The sequence below is a fragment of the Parasteatoda tepidariorum genome, chromosome 9 (assembly GCF_043381705.1).
Source record: "Parasteatoda tepidariorum isolate YZ-2023 chromosome 9, CAS_Ptep_4.0, whole genome shotgun sequence".
In the NCBI taxonomy this organism is placed as follows: domain Eukaryota; kingdom Metazoa; phylum Arthropoda; class Arachnida; order Araneae; family Theridiidae; genus Parasteatoda; species Parasteatoda tepidariorum.
Window position 1 is genome coordinate 60,494,361 of NC_092212.1, and position 13,734 is coordinate 60,508,094.

The following is a 13,734-nucleotide window of genomic DNA, read 5'->3' on the forward strand; positions in this document are numbered from 1 at the left end:
CTGCTAGGGCTTTTAAACGTAATGAAAGAAAACGTGTTCGAAGAGCCCAAGAAAGTGTTGAGGAATGTTATGGAAGACGTAGATTGCAGAGATCAAGTGCAATAATAACTGTTCAAGATGTAACAGTAGATGTCGAAGAGTATAATATTGGCTCAATGACGGAACAATGTAGTTATTGTAATGCTTACTTCTGGGCCAAAGAAAGAAATTCTTCTGGCAAATATACGAAATGCTGCCACGATGGAAAAATTAATTTGCCTACACTAATGGACATTCCCGAGTTGCTGCAAAAATTATTAAGTGATAATTCGATTGAGGCACGAAATTATCGAAATCATATCCGGGAATATAATTCTGCTCTTGCTTTTGCATCATTTGGAGCACACATAAAGCCACCTCCTGGAAATGGACCGTATTGTTTTCGGATTCATGGTCAAATTTATCATATGGTGTCACCTTTGTATAGCAATGATCAAAATAATGCTGGATACGGGCAGCTGTATATTTTTGATTCAACTGAAGCTACCAACAGACGCATTGAAAACAATACTGGATGTTTACGCTCTGTAATGGAACAATTAGATGGTCCATTGAGGCAAATTAACCCTTTTTCTGCATCATATATTCAGATGCATCAGTTTATTCAATTAAACCCTGCAACAGATGTAAAATTAGTTTTTATGGAAGATCCCTCTTCAGAAATGAGACGGTATAATGCTCCCACATTAAAGACAGAAGTTGCTGCCATATTCGTTGGAGACAATGGGGAACCTCCATCTAATCGAGATTTGTGCATCTATCCTGTTGCAGACTCTTGAAAAAGCCAATAAGAACATTGATAGAATTCTTCTACATAAGTACAATACTATGTCTTTGATGATAAAATACTATGTCTTTGATGATAATATACTATGTCTTTGTGCTAGAACATTGTGTTCATTGGCGAGCGAGCGCAGCGAGCCCTGGTTCACGGCGTGAACCTCATAGGATTGCGTAGCAATTCTCGGGGGTTGGCGAGCGTTAGCGATCAGGGGGCGGAGCCTCCTAGTAAAGTTTAATGTTTAACATGAGGAAGTACACTTTTTCTTATCAATTTATATTAAGATAAAAGACAATTTATTTTAATATACCATCATCACCGCTGTTTCAGAAAATTATTACCGAGCTTGTTTCTCACTGTCATAAATCTATAATTATTAAATAAAATATCGTGAAATTTTTTACAGACTTCTGGAGAATCGATTAAAAGAAAATCAAGTATAAAAAGATTACTGTTGCGATTAGTATTTATTTAATTATTTTACGCCAAAATTGAACACATCTTTTTTGTGTCCCGTCATTCATTTTAGCAAAAACAATTACGTCGCCATGAGTTTGAAATCTTTCTGAAGCAGGGGGAATTATTTTTTTTATATTTTATTTATTTATTTATTTATTTTTTGTTAGCAGCTAAGTACTTTTATGTCTGTAAATGAGTGAGATGTCCATGATATTTTATATGCATCTGATTATTTTTTGTATAACCCGAAAAGTTAACAAAAAAGCTGTATATTTTCCGACTTTTATACGAAACAAAAACTTTATTTAAAAGAAAAAATAATTGGGAACGTTTTAATTTGTAGGCTTGATGTTGATATTTATGTATACTAATATCGAGAATTCTATAATTTTTTCGTTCTCAACTATGGTCTCACGTAAAATATTTTCTGTACTTCATCCTTTTTTTTTTTTTAACTTGTTAGGAAAATGCCTTATTTTGAGTTGGACGTCAGACTATCTTTCTTTTCGGTACTCAACGAGATTTACCGATTGCCTAATTATTTTTATTCGATTCGAGGAATAGTGAAAAATTAAATCTTTATCTTTGCGAGTTCATTTATTTCTCTTTATTTAATGGTTACTTATCAAATAGTTCATTATTTATTGACAAGAATGAAAGGAAAGGGTTCATGGAGGCTAAGACTTCTCAGTTTCGCGACCAACGGCCTTACTGTGGCAATGTGGTCATCATTGTGCATAAGCACAAGCCGCCTTTACTTTCTAAACAGGCTGATATCTATCAATCTGAAGTTCTTCAAGCCGTTATTGGAGATCGAACCCCTGCTCTTCACAACAGTTTAGTGCCTTACTCACTGACCGATCGTGGCTCATTTACTAGAATAATTAAGTATAAAATCATTAAATCAGTAATATATTGGTGGAACATAGCATATACGGAAAATATTAGCAAAAAATATTTTTTTTTAATAGAAGTCAGTGAATTATGTCAAATTCGGAATTTTATTCGGCAAAATGATTACTCCCCCCTCCCATAAACATAAGTTCACAGCTCTCTTGACAAGGGCACGAAACTAACTTGTATGTTCATCCGAAGCAGAGCTGTATTGGAAGTTTTAGCATTCTAGGTGTTGAAATTTTAATTTAAGATACATTGGATTTGGAGATAAATTTCATTTGTAATGGAAACGATTTAAACTTCGAGTTTCCAGAACAGAGCGACATTTAAAATTTTACTGCTTTAGCTATTCGGAAAGGGGTTGGAATTTTGGTTGATGGAAAAAAAAATTGGCATGAAAATTGCAATAGAACTATCAAGGGCCGGGATAGCCTGGTCGGTAGGGCGCTGGGCCCATATCCAAGAGGTCGTGGGTTCGATCCTCGCCGGCCGAAGTCGTGTAGTAAATGGTGACTGATGCACGTTAAATCTGTCGAGTCTCAAAGTCCTCCATGTTCCCACAACAAATCAATACCTCTGGGGGTACTGATCCAGGAGTTTCCTTGTCTTCTGGATTGGTTCAAAATTACAAGGCTACGGAGTTGAACGTTAGTAGTCGTAAGCCCATGAACTTGGGTCGGCTGTTCAACGACGGTTATAAAATAAAATAAAATAGAACTATCAAGGCTGGGATAGCCTGGTTGGTATGGCACTGGGCCCATGTCCAAGAGTTCGTGGGTTCTATCCCCGCCAGTCGAATACTCCCCGTGTAGTAAATGGTGACTGATGCACGTTAAATCTGTCAAGTTGCAAAGTCCTCCATGTTCCTATAACAAATTAAATACCTCTGGGGGTACTGATCCAGGAGTTTCCTCGTCTTCTGGATTGGTTCAAAATTACAAGGCTACGGAGTTGAACGTTAGTAATCGTAAACTCAAAATTGGGTCGGCTGTTTAACGGCGGATATGTAAAAAAAAGTAGAACAATCAGGAAACGCTTAAGCAGATATTTCAGTGTTTTAGTTACTCAGAAAATTGTCGAAGTTTTGATTGACGTTAAATTAGTTTTCGAGACAAAAATTCAGCTTTTAGTGGTCAAGAAACAATTACACTTTTTTGTACTTCAGAATAATACGGAGCTCCAAAAATATGGCTGTTCAGAGTTTTTTAGATGTTTGGTAAGTGGTCGGCTCAGATAGGCGATGCATAAATTATTTATCAAAATTAATCTAATTGATTAACAGGTAGTTATAATTTTTTCTTTTCTTTCTTTTTTGCGATATCACAATACATTCTGCTTCAGAACACAATTGCAACGTTTATTATCATCTAGGACAAAGCTTCAGTTAAAATTTGAATGTTCCAACTATTCGGAAATGACTCGGTATTATGATTTTATTTCATTTTATATTTTATAACTGTCCTTGAACAGCCGACCCAATTTTTTAGGTTTACTACTATTAATGCTCAACTCTATAGCCTTGCAATTTTGAGCCCCCAATCCAGAAGACAAGGGAACTCCTGTATCAAGTATTGGGAGAAATTTGCCTTTGTGCAGGATTTATCGATGGAACTAACTCGCACTTGCGTTACATAGAGAGGAAAACCATGAAAACTTCTCACGGTTAGTCTTACGACAAGAAGACTTTAACTCATGATCTGTTGACCACTGTGGATATTTTAAGTCAGCACTGTTATCTGTGCTAGCCGAATGTAGAATTTGTATCGATCAGCCGTCGCTGGGATTCGAACCCGGTTCACCTCATTGGAAGGCGAACGCTCAGGGCTCGAAAAAACTCCGAAATTTTACCCGTTCCCGAGGACGGCTTGTCCAACAATGTACCCGTCGTCCTTTGAAAATAACCCGTCGCTTCTAAATAACTAAAAATATAATTTTCTCTTATTTATTACAAACATTTATATATATGGGCCGGGATAGCCTGGTCGGTAGGGCGCTGGGCCCATATCCAAGAGATCGTGGGTTCGATCCTCGCCGGCCGAAGACTCCTCGTGTAGTAAATGGTGACTGATGCACGTTAAATCTGTTGAGTCTCAAAGTCCTCCATGTTCCCACAACAAATCAAAACCTCTGGGGGTACTGATCCAGGAGTTTCCTTGTCTTCTGGATTAGTTCAAAATTACAAGGCTACGGAGTTGAACGTTAGTAGTCGTAAACCCATGAAGTTGGGTCGGCTGTTCAACGACGGTTATAAAAATAAAAATAAAAACATTTATATAAATTGCACAATGAATTAGTAGTTACTAGGATTACAAATACTAGGATTACATTATACAGTAATACGCATTACATTATATACTACTAATAGTAACCTAGTATTTCGTTTATGAAATAATTTATTTCTTTTATGAAATAGTTTAAATGACAAAGGTCAAGTTATCTGGAATGTCGATTTATCCGAGGGTACTGCGTTTATTAAATGAATCAAATATGACATATGCCAGTTCCACAATCAAGCCTATGATTTACTGAGGTTTCCGCACAGAAATGTGAAAGGGGTTTTCCATTTAGGTAGAGATTTATAATTGCGTTTATAACTCTACTTGTTTAAGGTACGTAATGTGTTTTTTTGTAAGTTCATTGCTGAAAAGCCCATTTCAACCACTGCAGTACTCCCAGCCAGAGAAAACATCAATTCCTCCATATGCAGTATGTTCCTGTATATCTAGATTAGAGGGTCATTTTAGAAGTGAGGAGATAGACTTTTGTAGGATAACAAAAATTGAGAATGTATCACGAACATTAACGGGAGAATGGCCGTCCGCGCGGACGTCGGATTCGAGAAATTCGTTGTCCGCGGGGAATTTTTGACCGCCGAGGACAGGCGGACGGGCCGTTTTTCGAGTCCTGCGAGCGCTCTATCCCCTGAGCCATCACGGCTTCAGAATTATGATTTTCGAAATATTCTTTTTGGTTATAATATTGTAATTATTTGCTTTTTGCAGTCAGTAAATAATTAGAATTTCGATTGACAGTAAATGCCGACTGGCAATATTATTGTGTTAAATTCTGCTTAGACAGGTGAGGAAACGATTGAAACTTACATTCTCATCGAGAATGGAGCTTTCGGTTAAGATTTGATTTCTCGAGCTCCACAGAAAGTTGTCAAAAATTTACTCGCAAAGTTCCATTATCACAGACATAAAAGCAAGTTAATAAAAACGTTAAAAAAATAAAGAATTATTTTATCTTTTTTATTTTGCTTGCTTTTAAATATTTATTTTCCTATTTTCTTGTTTGATTTTATGCCGAAAAAGGACGGACAAAATTTCAGTTGGCAATAAATTTTGCTTGCACTATTTTAAAAAAAAGGAAAAAAACCTATCAAACTGGAATCATGCATAGAGCTCCAGTTGAATTTTGAATACTTTAACTAGTCAAAAAATGTCCATAACTTGATTTGATTTAGATTTTACTACAGTCAATAATATGAAAAAGCGGATACAATACATCTTTAAAAGGAAAAGTGTTCGTAAAAAAAGAACTTAAAACTAAAATAACGTTTGAAGAAAATGGAATATATAAAACCTGAAACAATTACAACAGAAAACATTTAAAATTTCAAAATTATCGATATATTTATCTCGTTTGCAACGTAAATCAATTTTCAATTTCAGGTGTTTTAAAAAATTCTCATTTTTCAAAATTTGAAAGCTTTAAAATATAAGTGTAAACTGTTGACTCACAGATTTTGAGAGATTATACATGGCCCTACACACAGTCTTGATTGTGGCCGGAAAATTTACAACCATCTTAAAATTGAATTAATTACATTAATGTGAGCCAGTTTTAAAAGCAAATGAATCAAATAAGACATATTTTTCTGTTCATTAATGATCTCTTCATTTCTATAACTGTCTTCTTAGCTGACAGAAGACAGAAAAGAACAATATCAGATGAATACGACAGATGCTTGAAGATTTTTCCATTTTAACTCCCTTAAGCGTTAGCAATAGAGAAAGTGACACGTGGTCTAAGATTGGCATGGTGAAATCTATCTTTTCGGTTAATCAATTTGGAGGATTTATTGTAGTTATAGTTAAATGAGTTGCATTTGCGCATACTTATTTTCTATGTCTAAAAAGATCATAAAAAAATTATTCCTCCACAGACCTACTAGACAAATCACTTTCAAGGAATTTAAATCAACTATAAATTTTTCAACAACATCATATAAATATAAATATTGTTTAAATTGAAAAGGAATTATGTGATATATCTATGCTTGTATTTAACTTGAGGCAGATAATTTATTATCTATGAAACTTTTTTTACCAAGGCGCGCAAAAGCAGTACTGTTAAAAAAAAATTAGTTAGTCAAGTAATTCAACGTAAAAGTTTAACACGCACGTGACGTTCTAAAGATTATAACCGACCTGCTTTCGTCAGTGTGTTTCTCTCGCCTTATCAATTGCGTTCGATATCAGATTTTGAATACTCTCATTCAACTTTGGATTTTTGCTGCTGTTAAATCTGACAAAATGGGTATAAAATTCGTCAGACATGTACTGATCGCAATCAATTTTATATTTGTGTTGTGTGGAATTGCGCTGATCGTAGTTGGAGCTCTTGGGACCAAACAGGACATGACACATTTCATGGATAGCAAATATTTAACGGCACCTATCCTTCTTTGTGCTATAGGAGGTGTTATGTTTGTAGTAGCATTCTTAGGATGCTGTGGTGCTTTGAGATACAATCATTTTATGGTGATGGCCTTTGCTGTGCTCGTATTCATTATAATGATTATTGAGGTTGGTGGAGCAGCTGCTGCATATTATTATAAGGGACAGGTGGAAGATTTTCTTAGAAAGAACATGAATACAAGTCTTGCCCAACAAAGATCACAATCTGTAAAAATTTGGGATATGGTACAATATCGATTCAAATGCTGTGGTATAGATGGCCCTGAGGATTATGTTAAGCTAAATCTTAAAATCCCAGACAGTTGCTGCAAGTCAAACAAAGATTGCTCCGAAGCAGAGTCTTGGAAAGGTTGCTTCTCACAAATGCTTGAACTAACAAAGGGTAATATTACAATCATTGGTGGTGTTGCTATTGGTATAGCAGCAATTGAGCTTATAGGATGCCTCTTTGCTTTGTGCTTAGCAAGATCAATCAAAAAATATAATGAAGATAGATAAATTGTGCATTCAAAAAGTTCCTTAAGAACAATGTTTACTTAAATTAGTCTATCGATATAATTTTTCACTGTGTACTTAAACTTATTATATTTTTTCAAATGTGGTTGAATCACCCTGAAACTTTTATATGTTTAAAATGCTGAATATAGTGTATGTTTTTGCATTCAGCTATATTTTGGATCAAAGACTTTTGAGCTCATTTTTCTTATTAAAAATTAATAAATAGTTCACTTGGAAAAACGAGTTATGGTTCTACTTTATTATTTATAACATTGATTTTTTATTAATTATTCCAAAATTCCTTTTGCGTAAAAATGTCGATAACATGTTTGCTAATAAATAATAAAAATTGCTTTGTTGTAATATTATTCTAACTTGAATTCTTAATCAATAACAAAATATATGTTCTTGAGGTACTCCTTACCATCACTTACAATATTTTTTAAAGTTAATAAAATTTACCTCAGAATATTTTGTATATTTCTGTTCCGTTTTGTATAGAATACTAAATTTTTTCTTACACCAAATAACTTTCATAGTAAATAAAATCTGAGGATTTTTACCGAAAAAAAATGGAATCCTCATAAATAAAAATTTAGAAAATAAACACTGCCACAAATATTCATGATATAAGACATTATTTCAATTTTTTTTAATTAACTTTTTGTTCCAATAAATATGCACTGGCTACGATGTAAAAAGAGTGAGTGCCAATTTGGCGAATTTTGCACCAACTTTTTTCGTAAACGGGATTTTGCAAAATACAGTTTTTTGTAACGAAACAATTTAAAAGTAGTCTTATGGTACTGTATTAAGAATTGTACATGCATAACTTAGGTCTAATCCTACATTTTAATAAGAAGTTATAACTGAAATAATAACGTGTTATTTTAGAGTCAGCAGCAGTTTTCAAAGTTGCGCCAAGGCAGTAGAGTATACAAAAATGTTACCATAACGTCTTTTAAATTTTTTATTGCTTGAATAATCAAGATTTAGTTATAAATAATGAATAAACACTAATTCTTAGACATGATTCTTAGACAATCATTTTTTATTTCATTTTTTAAGCAGTTTTAAGTTTTTTTAAGATTGCGTATTTTTTATTAAACGCTAGTCTAAATTAAAATCTTTCGTTTTGTTTTAATGATGCAACTCCTTTTTCTGAGGCCGTATAAAACTTCTCAACACTATACCTATATTAGAGTATTAGATGCCTATTACGACAGTACTTATTGTCGATCACCACAATATCAGTAGCACATATCACTACAATCACAAACACTGCCAATTTAAAAGTAGTCTTATGGTACTGTATTAAGAATTGTACATGCATAACTAAAGTCTAATCCTACATTTTAATAGGAAGTTATAACTAAAATAATAACGTGTTATTTTAGAATCAGCAAGTTTTCAAAGTTGCGCCAAGGCAGTAGAGTATACAAGAATTTCACCATAACGTCTTTTAAACTTTTTGTTGCTTTAATAATTAATACTTAATTATAAATAATGAATAAACACTAATTCTTAGACATGATTCGTAGACAATAATTTTTTTTCAGTTTTTAAGCAGTTTTAAGTTTTTTAAATTTTTTGGACAGCGTATTTCTTATTAAACGCTAGTCTAAATTAAAAGCCTTTGTTTTCTTTTAATGATGCAACTCTTTTTTCTGAGGCCGTGTAAAACTTCTCAACACAGTACCTATATTAGAGGATTAGATGCCTATTATGACAGTACTTATTGTCGATCATCACAATACCAGTAACACATATCACTACAATCACTAAAGCATCACTGGCGTTAATAATAGTTTGGCGATTTCTAACGGTTTCTGGAGACAAAGTAGCAACTTTTTAATAAACATTCGAATTATTTTGAATTAATTGATGCTACATTAAGGAATAGGCTCTCTTAATATTAATCCTATTTTTATCTCACAAATTTCATTTCACCCAGTTTACTTTGTTTCTGTATAAATAAAAATTGAACTTAGTACTGAAAAAAATAATGTCTGAGTATCGACAAAATTTTCAATCGAAAAAAATGAGTAAATATATTTTATCAATAACAATTTATGTTACAATTTAGTATCACGCCACAAATTTGGCACAATTTCTCTATAGTGCAGTGAAGATGAGTTATCGCCAAGAGTAAACATCACTCAACTATGGCCAAGCACATTGGCTTGTTTTTAGGGCTCTATCTTTTAACGACTATGGTGACACATAATTTTAACTTGGTCAAACGACGTGGACAGCGGCTGAGCTGGTACGCCTTTCTCCAAACTTCCACATCACAACCAACCAGAGGACTTTGGGCCACGAGAGATTTAACGAGCACCTTGTACGCATACTCGTCGGTTGTTTTGTTAGATGCCAGTACCAAATCCTAGAGAAGAAATTTAGACAGAGATAGCTAGTATATTGTTCAGAATCTGAAAACTTATTCAAAGATGAACTGATAGAAGAGTTATCTTTTTGGCAAAAATTTTATAACTGGCGATCGAATCGTGCTAGAAAATGTTTAAGACTGAAGATTGCTGATTTCTCCTTTATTTTGAATATTTTCCCAATTTCATAAGTAATTGTAAAAAATAAGTTTTGAAATCAAAATACATTATAATAAACTCTCAACTTTTATTTTCTTAATCATAAGAAAGCCAATAATCTTTGTCAAATATGATTTTACCTAACAATGACATAATTTTTTTTAAAATCGAAGATATGCTTATAAGTACGTAAAATATAAAGAAAAATTACAAATGATAATTTCTATTAATTATTTATGACAAAACATGATGAGTGAAAAATAAAAATACAACTATTTACTTCATTAGAATTTAAAGAACAATAAGAAAACTATTAGGTATCAATATTTTATTTTGAGTTTTTAAAAACACATCACTATGTTATTTTTATATTACGTTCTAGCTTGAGTTAAAAAATATATTTTCGCAGTCAATCTTTTTCATTCTACAAACTTAAATAATAATAAAAAATAACGATTGTGAAGATGAAAAGTACATTGATTTTTAATAAAATCATAATGCCCGTTTTATGTTACACTAGCTGAATGCCCGTTCTTCGTACAGAGTGAAAAAAAGCATCAATTAATCTGTACTGAACAACATTGCAAAATCGTGCACAAAATTTTCACACAATTACCGACACAAATAATAAAGTTTCAATAATTACAATGTTTTTATTTATTCATTATTATTTGTTACCCTTCTCGGTTGCTTTACCTTATTAGATTAAGCAAAATGCATTTTTAGTAATCCATCCTATCAAAATAAAGACTAACTGTATTCAGTATCATCTTGCATAATGCTGTTGCTCAAGGCAACTCATGATACTTAAAATTCATCACATTCAAGCTACTTTCTCCTGTACTCATCTTTCTATATAATAAATCTATCATGAAAATGTACAGCATTGAAGAAGCTGATATAAGCATCTAAAATATTTTGTACCTATACAAGGTTATATTTGGTACCAATTAAAACTGCGCCAAGTACCATGATGCCGGTAGTGCTCATTACTAAAATTATGATTTATTAGAGTCAATAATAATATGGCGATTTTTAATCGCGCCCCTTAATGAATAAGTACACATTTTTCAATAATTTTTCTTATTAGTTCATAACTAAATTTTTTTTAATTTCAATCAATATTTATTACCAAAATTAATTAAGCATCATTGGTGCTTGCCGATTTTTTGCGCTCTCTTAAACTAACTGAGTAACATTACTCCATTAATTTTGCATTTTAGTACATAGCTTATTATGTTACTTGAATTAGTTATTTACTAAAATTAAATATCATTGGCGTCAATAATAATACTGGTGTTCTATGTTTATTCTTCAAAGAATTAGCATAAAAATTTATTAATTATTACTATAGCAAATTATTTTATTATTTATTAACAAATTAGCATTTCTCATTTTTTTAATTTCAATTATAGTTCATTTCAAATTATTTAGTTACGTAAAAAACTTTTTAAAAGCAAGGCTATAAACAAATTAAACACGTAGTTTCAGATAACCTTAGGGATAATAATTTCGCGATGTAGTTTGCTTATGCTAAGGCGACCATATTAATCAAACAGATAAACTGGCATAACAAACAAAATATAATTAAGTAGAAGAAAACACACTATAAGCAATAATTTTTTATTAAAGATATAAGCTAGCAAATTATACTGATGTTATCTTTAAAATCTATAATCGTCTTTGTTGAAAATCGTGTATAGTTCATTTTAAATCACTGGCTTCCGCTAAGCCAATGAAAAACGTCCATTTTTGAATTTAAAATATTAAAATATTGAATTCCATTTTAGAATTTTTTCTATGCTTCTGAATTTAAAGTATAATTAAAAAACAAAAATAGGCTTCATAATTTTTTTACAATTTTATTCATTTAGATTCATTTTGAATCTCGTATTTTTAGAACTTACAGTATACCCCAATCCAGTATACAGACACATGCACTTAAATTCTTAATTTTATTATATTTACAGATAATTTGCTGCACCTTCTGGTAGCTTTACGTTACACCAAAACACTTTCTAGTGTTTCATACCCTCAAAATATAGACTAACAGTATTCGATATTATCTGGCATAATGTTGTAGCTCTAGGAAACTCACGATATTTAAAATTTTAAACAATCAAGCTATTTTCTCCGGGACTTACATCTTGGATGGGGTGTAAAAAATCAATCGTAAAAATTTACAGTTTTCGGTGCATCTGTAATCGGCATCAAATTAACTCAGAAAATATTTTGTACCTGTACAAGGGTACATTTGGTACCCATTAAAACTGCACCAAATACCATGATGTCAGTAATATTACCAAAATTAAGCATAAATGAAGGTGACTTTTTACTCTATTTTAAGCGAATAAGTATTATTTCTCCATTTACTTTGCTTTTCAGTACACATCTAATTTTTTTACTTCAATTTGTAACTATTACCAAAATTTATCATTGACGAATTAGTACCATTTTCCCTTAGTTTAGCTTTTCAGTTTGAAACTTTTTTTTAAACTTTGATTACAGTTGAATTTAAATTATTTAGTGTTATAGTAAAATGTTTTCAAAGCATAACTATAAACAAATTTAACACGCGGTTTCAGATAACCTTAGAAATATTAACCTGATGACGTTGTTTGCTTATGCTAGCACGATCACGTTGACCTTTCTGATAACCTGGCATAACGAATAAAAAGTAATTAATTGTTGCATAACGCGCAATACTAGTGCGTTTTTGACTAGAGTTATAAGCTAACAAACACCACTGGTGTTGTTATTAAAATATTTGACAAAACTGAATGGTCTATGGCTTATTTTGAAACAAAGGGCTTCCGCTAAGCAAATAAGAAAATTCCATTTCTTAAATGCCTCTGAATTTAAAAATCAAAAATCGGGCTTCGTAAAAAGTTTGCAATTGCACTCATTCAGCTTCACGTTGAATTTCGCATTCTTAGAGCCTACCGTTTACAAATCGGAAGTCGTCATCGAGGAAGAATCATCGAGGAAGATCTTCAAAGGAAGGCATTGGCTCACATTGGGCTGTCTGGCCAACTATGATGATGATGATGAGAGCCTACCGTTTATCGCAATCCGGTATAGACACACATACACTCTTTATTTAATTATATTTATAGATAGATTCTGGCATGAGATAAAAAAAAATATATTTTCAAAGTCACTCTTTTTTAATCTGTAAACTTGTTAATAAGGAAAATAAATAAATTAAAAGGATAATTTATAAACATAGAAAGTACATTGAATTTCTAAAAATGTCTATAAATGATATCTACTTCACAATACACTCAGTCACTAATTATAAAATATATGTTCCCAAAAATTTTTTTTTAATCTGTAAACTTTAATAGGATTTTTTTTTAAAAAAAAGAAAGAGCAATTTGTAAAGATAGAAAGTACAAATCTGATATTTAAAAATACATCATCATATCCGTTTTATACTACATTCTGGAATGAGTTGTAATGTATATTTTCAAAATAATTTTCTTTATCCATAAATTGTTATAAGGAAATATAATAAAATAAAATAAAAATGGCAATTTGGAAGGATACAAATTCATAGAATTTTTTTAAAATTACATTGGGTTATTCTATGGTGGAGTGCAAAAAAAATTTTTTTAATTAATAACAGTTTCTTATTAAATCATTTTTATGCATTCAGATTTGGTATTAAGATATTTCAGGAATAGTTACAAAACCTTTTTCGGAAAATTATTATTATTATTTTTTTCCGTGGCGTGTAGGACAAAGCCGTGGAAACGCCCATTCTCATATCTGTCAGCTTCTTATTTGTTATTATTGCATATCTAAAAAT

At 31.8% G+C, this 13,734-nt stretch overlaps 2 protein-coding genes across 2 annotated transcripts in view; both read left to right on the forward strand.

The window, feature by feature from the left end:
- LOC139426557 (uncharacterized) overlaps positions 1–818 on the forward strand; it is a 3,696-nt gene extending 2,878 nt beyond the window's left edge. The window contains exon 4 of the mRNA XM_071185830.1: positions 8–818. Within this exon, the coding sequence (XP_071041931.1) occupies positions 8–818 (811 nt within the window). The remainder of the gene's footprint in view (positions 1–7) is intronic.
- Positions 819–6,564: 5,746 nt separating this feature from the next.
- Positions 6,565–7,620, forward strand: LOC107437556 (CD63 antigen). Its single transcript, XM_016049613.3, has one exon. It carries the CDS (start codon positions 6,715–6,717, stop codon positions 7,375–7,377), a length of 663 nt encoding a protein of 220 aa, XP_015905099.1. The 5' UTR covers positions 6,565–6,714; the 3' UTR covers positions 7,378–7,620.
- Positions 7,621–13,734: the final 6,114 nt, after the last annotated feature.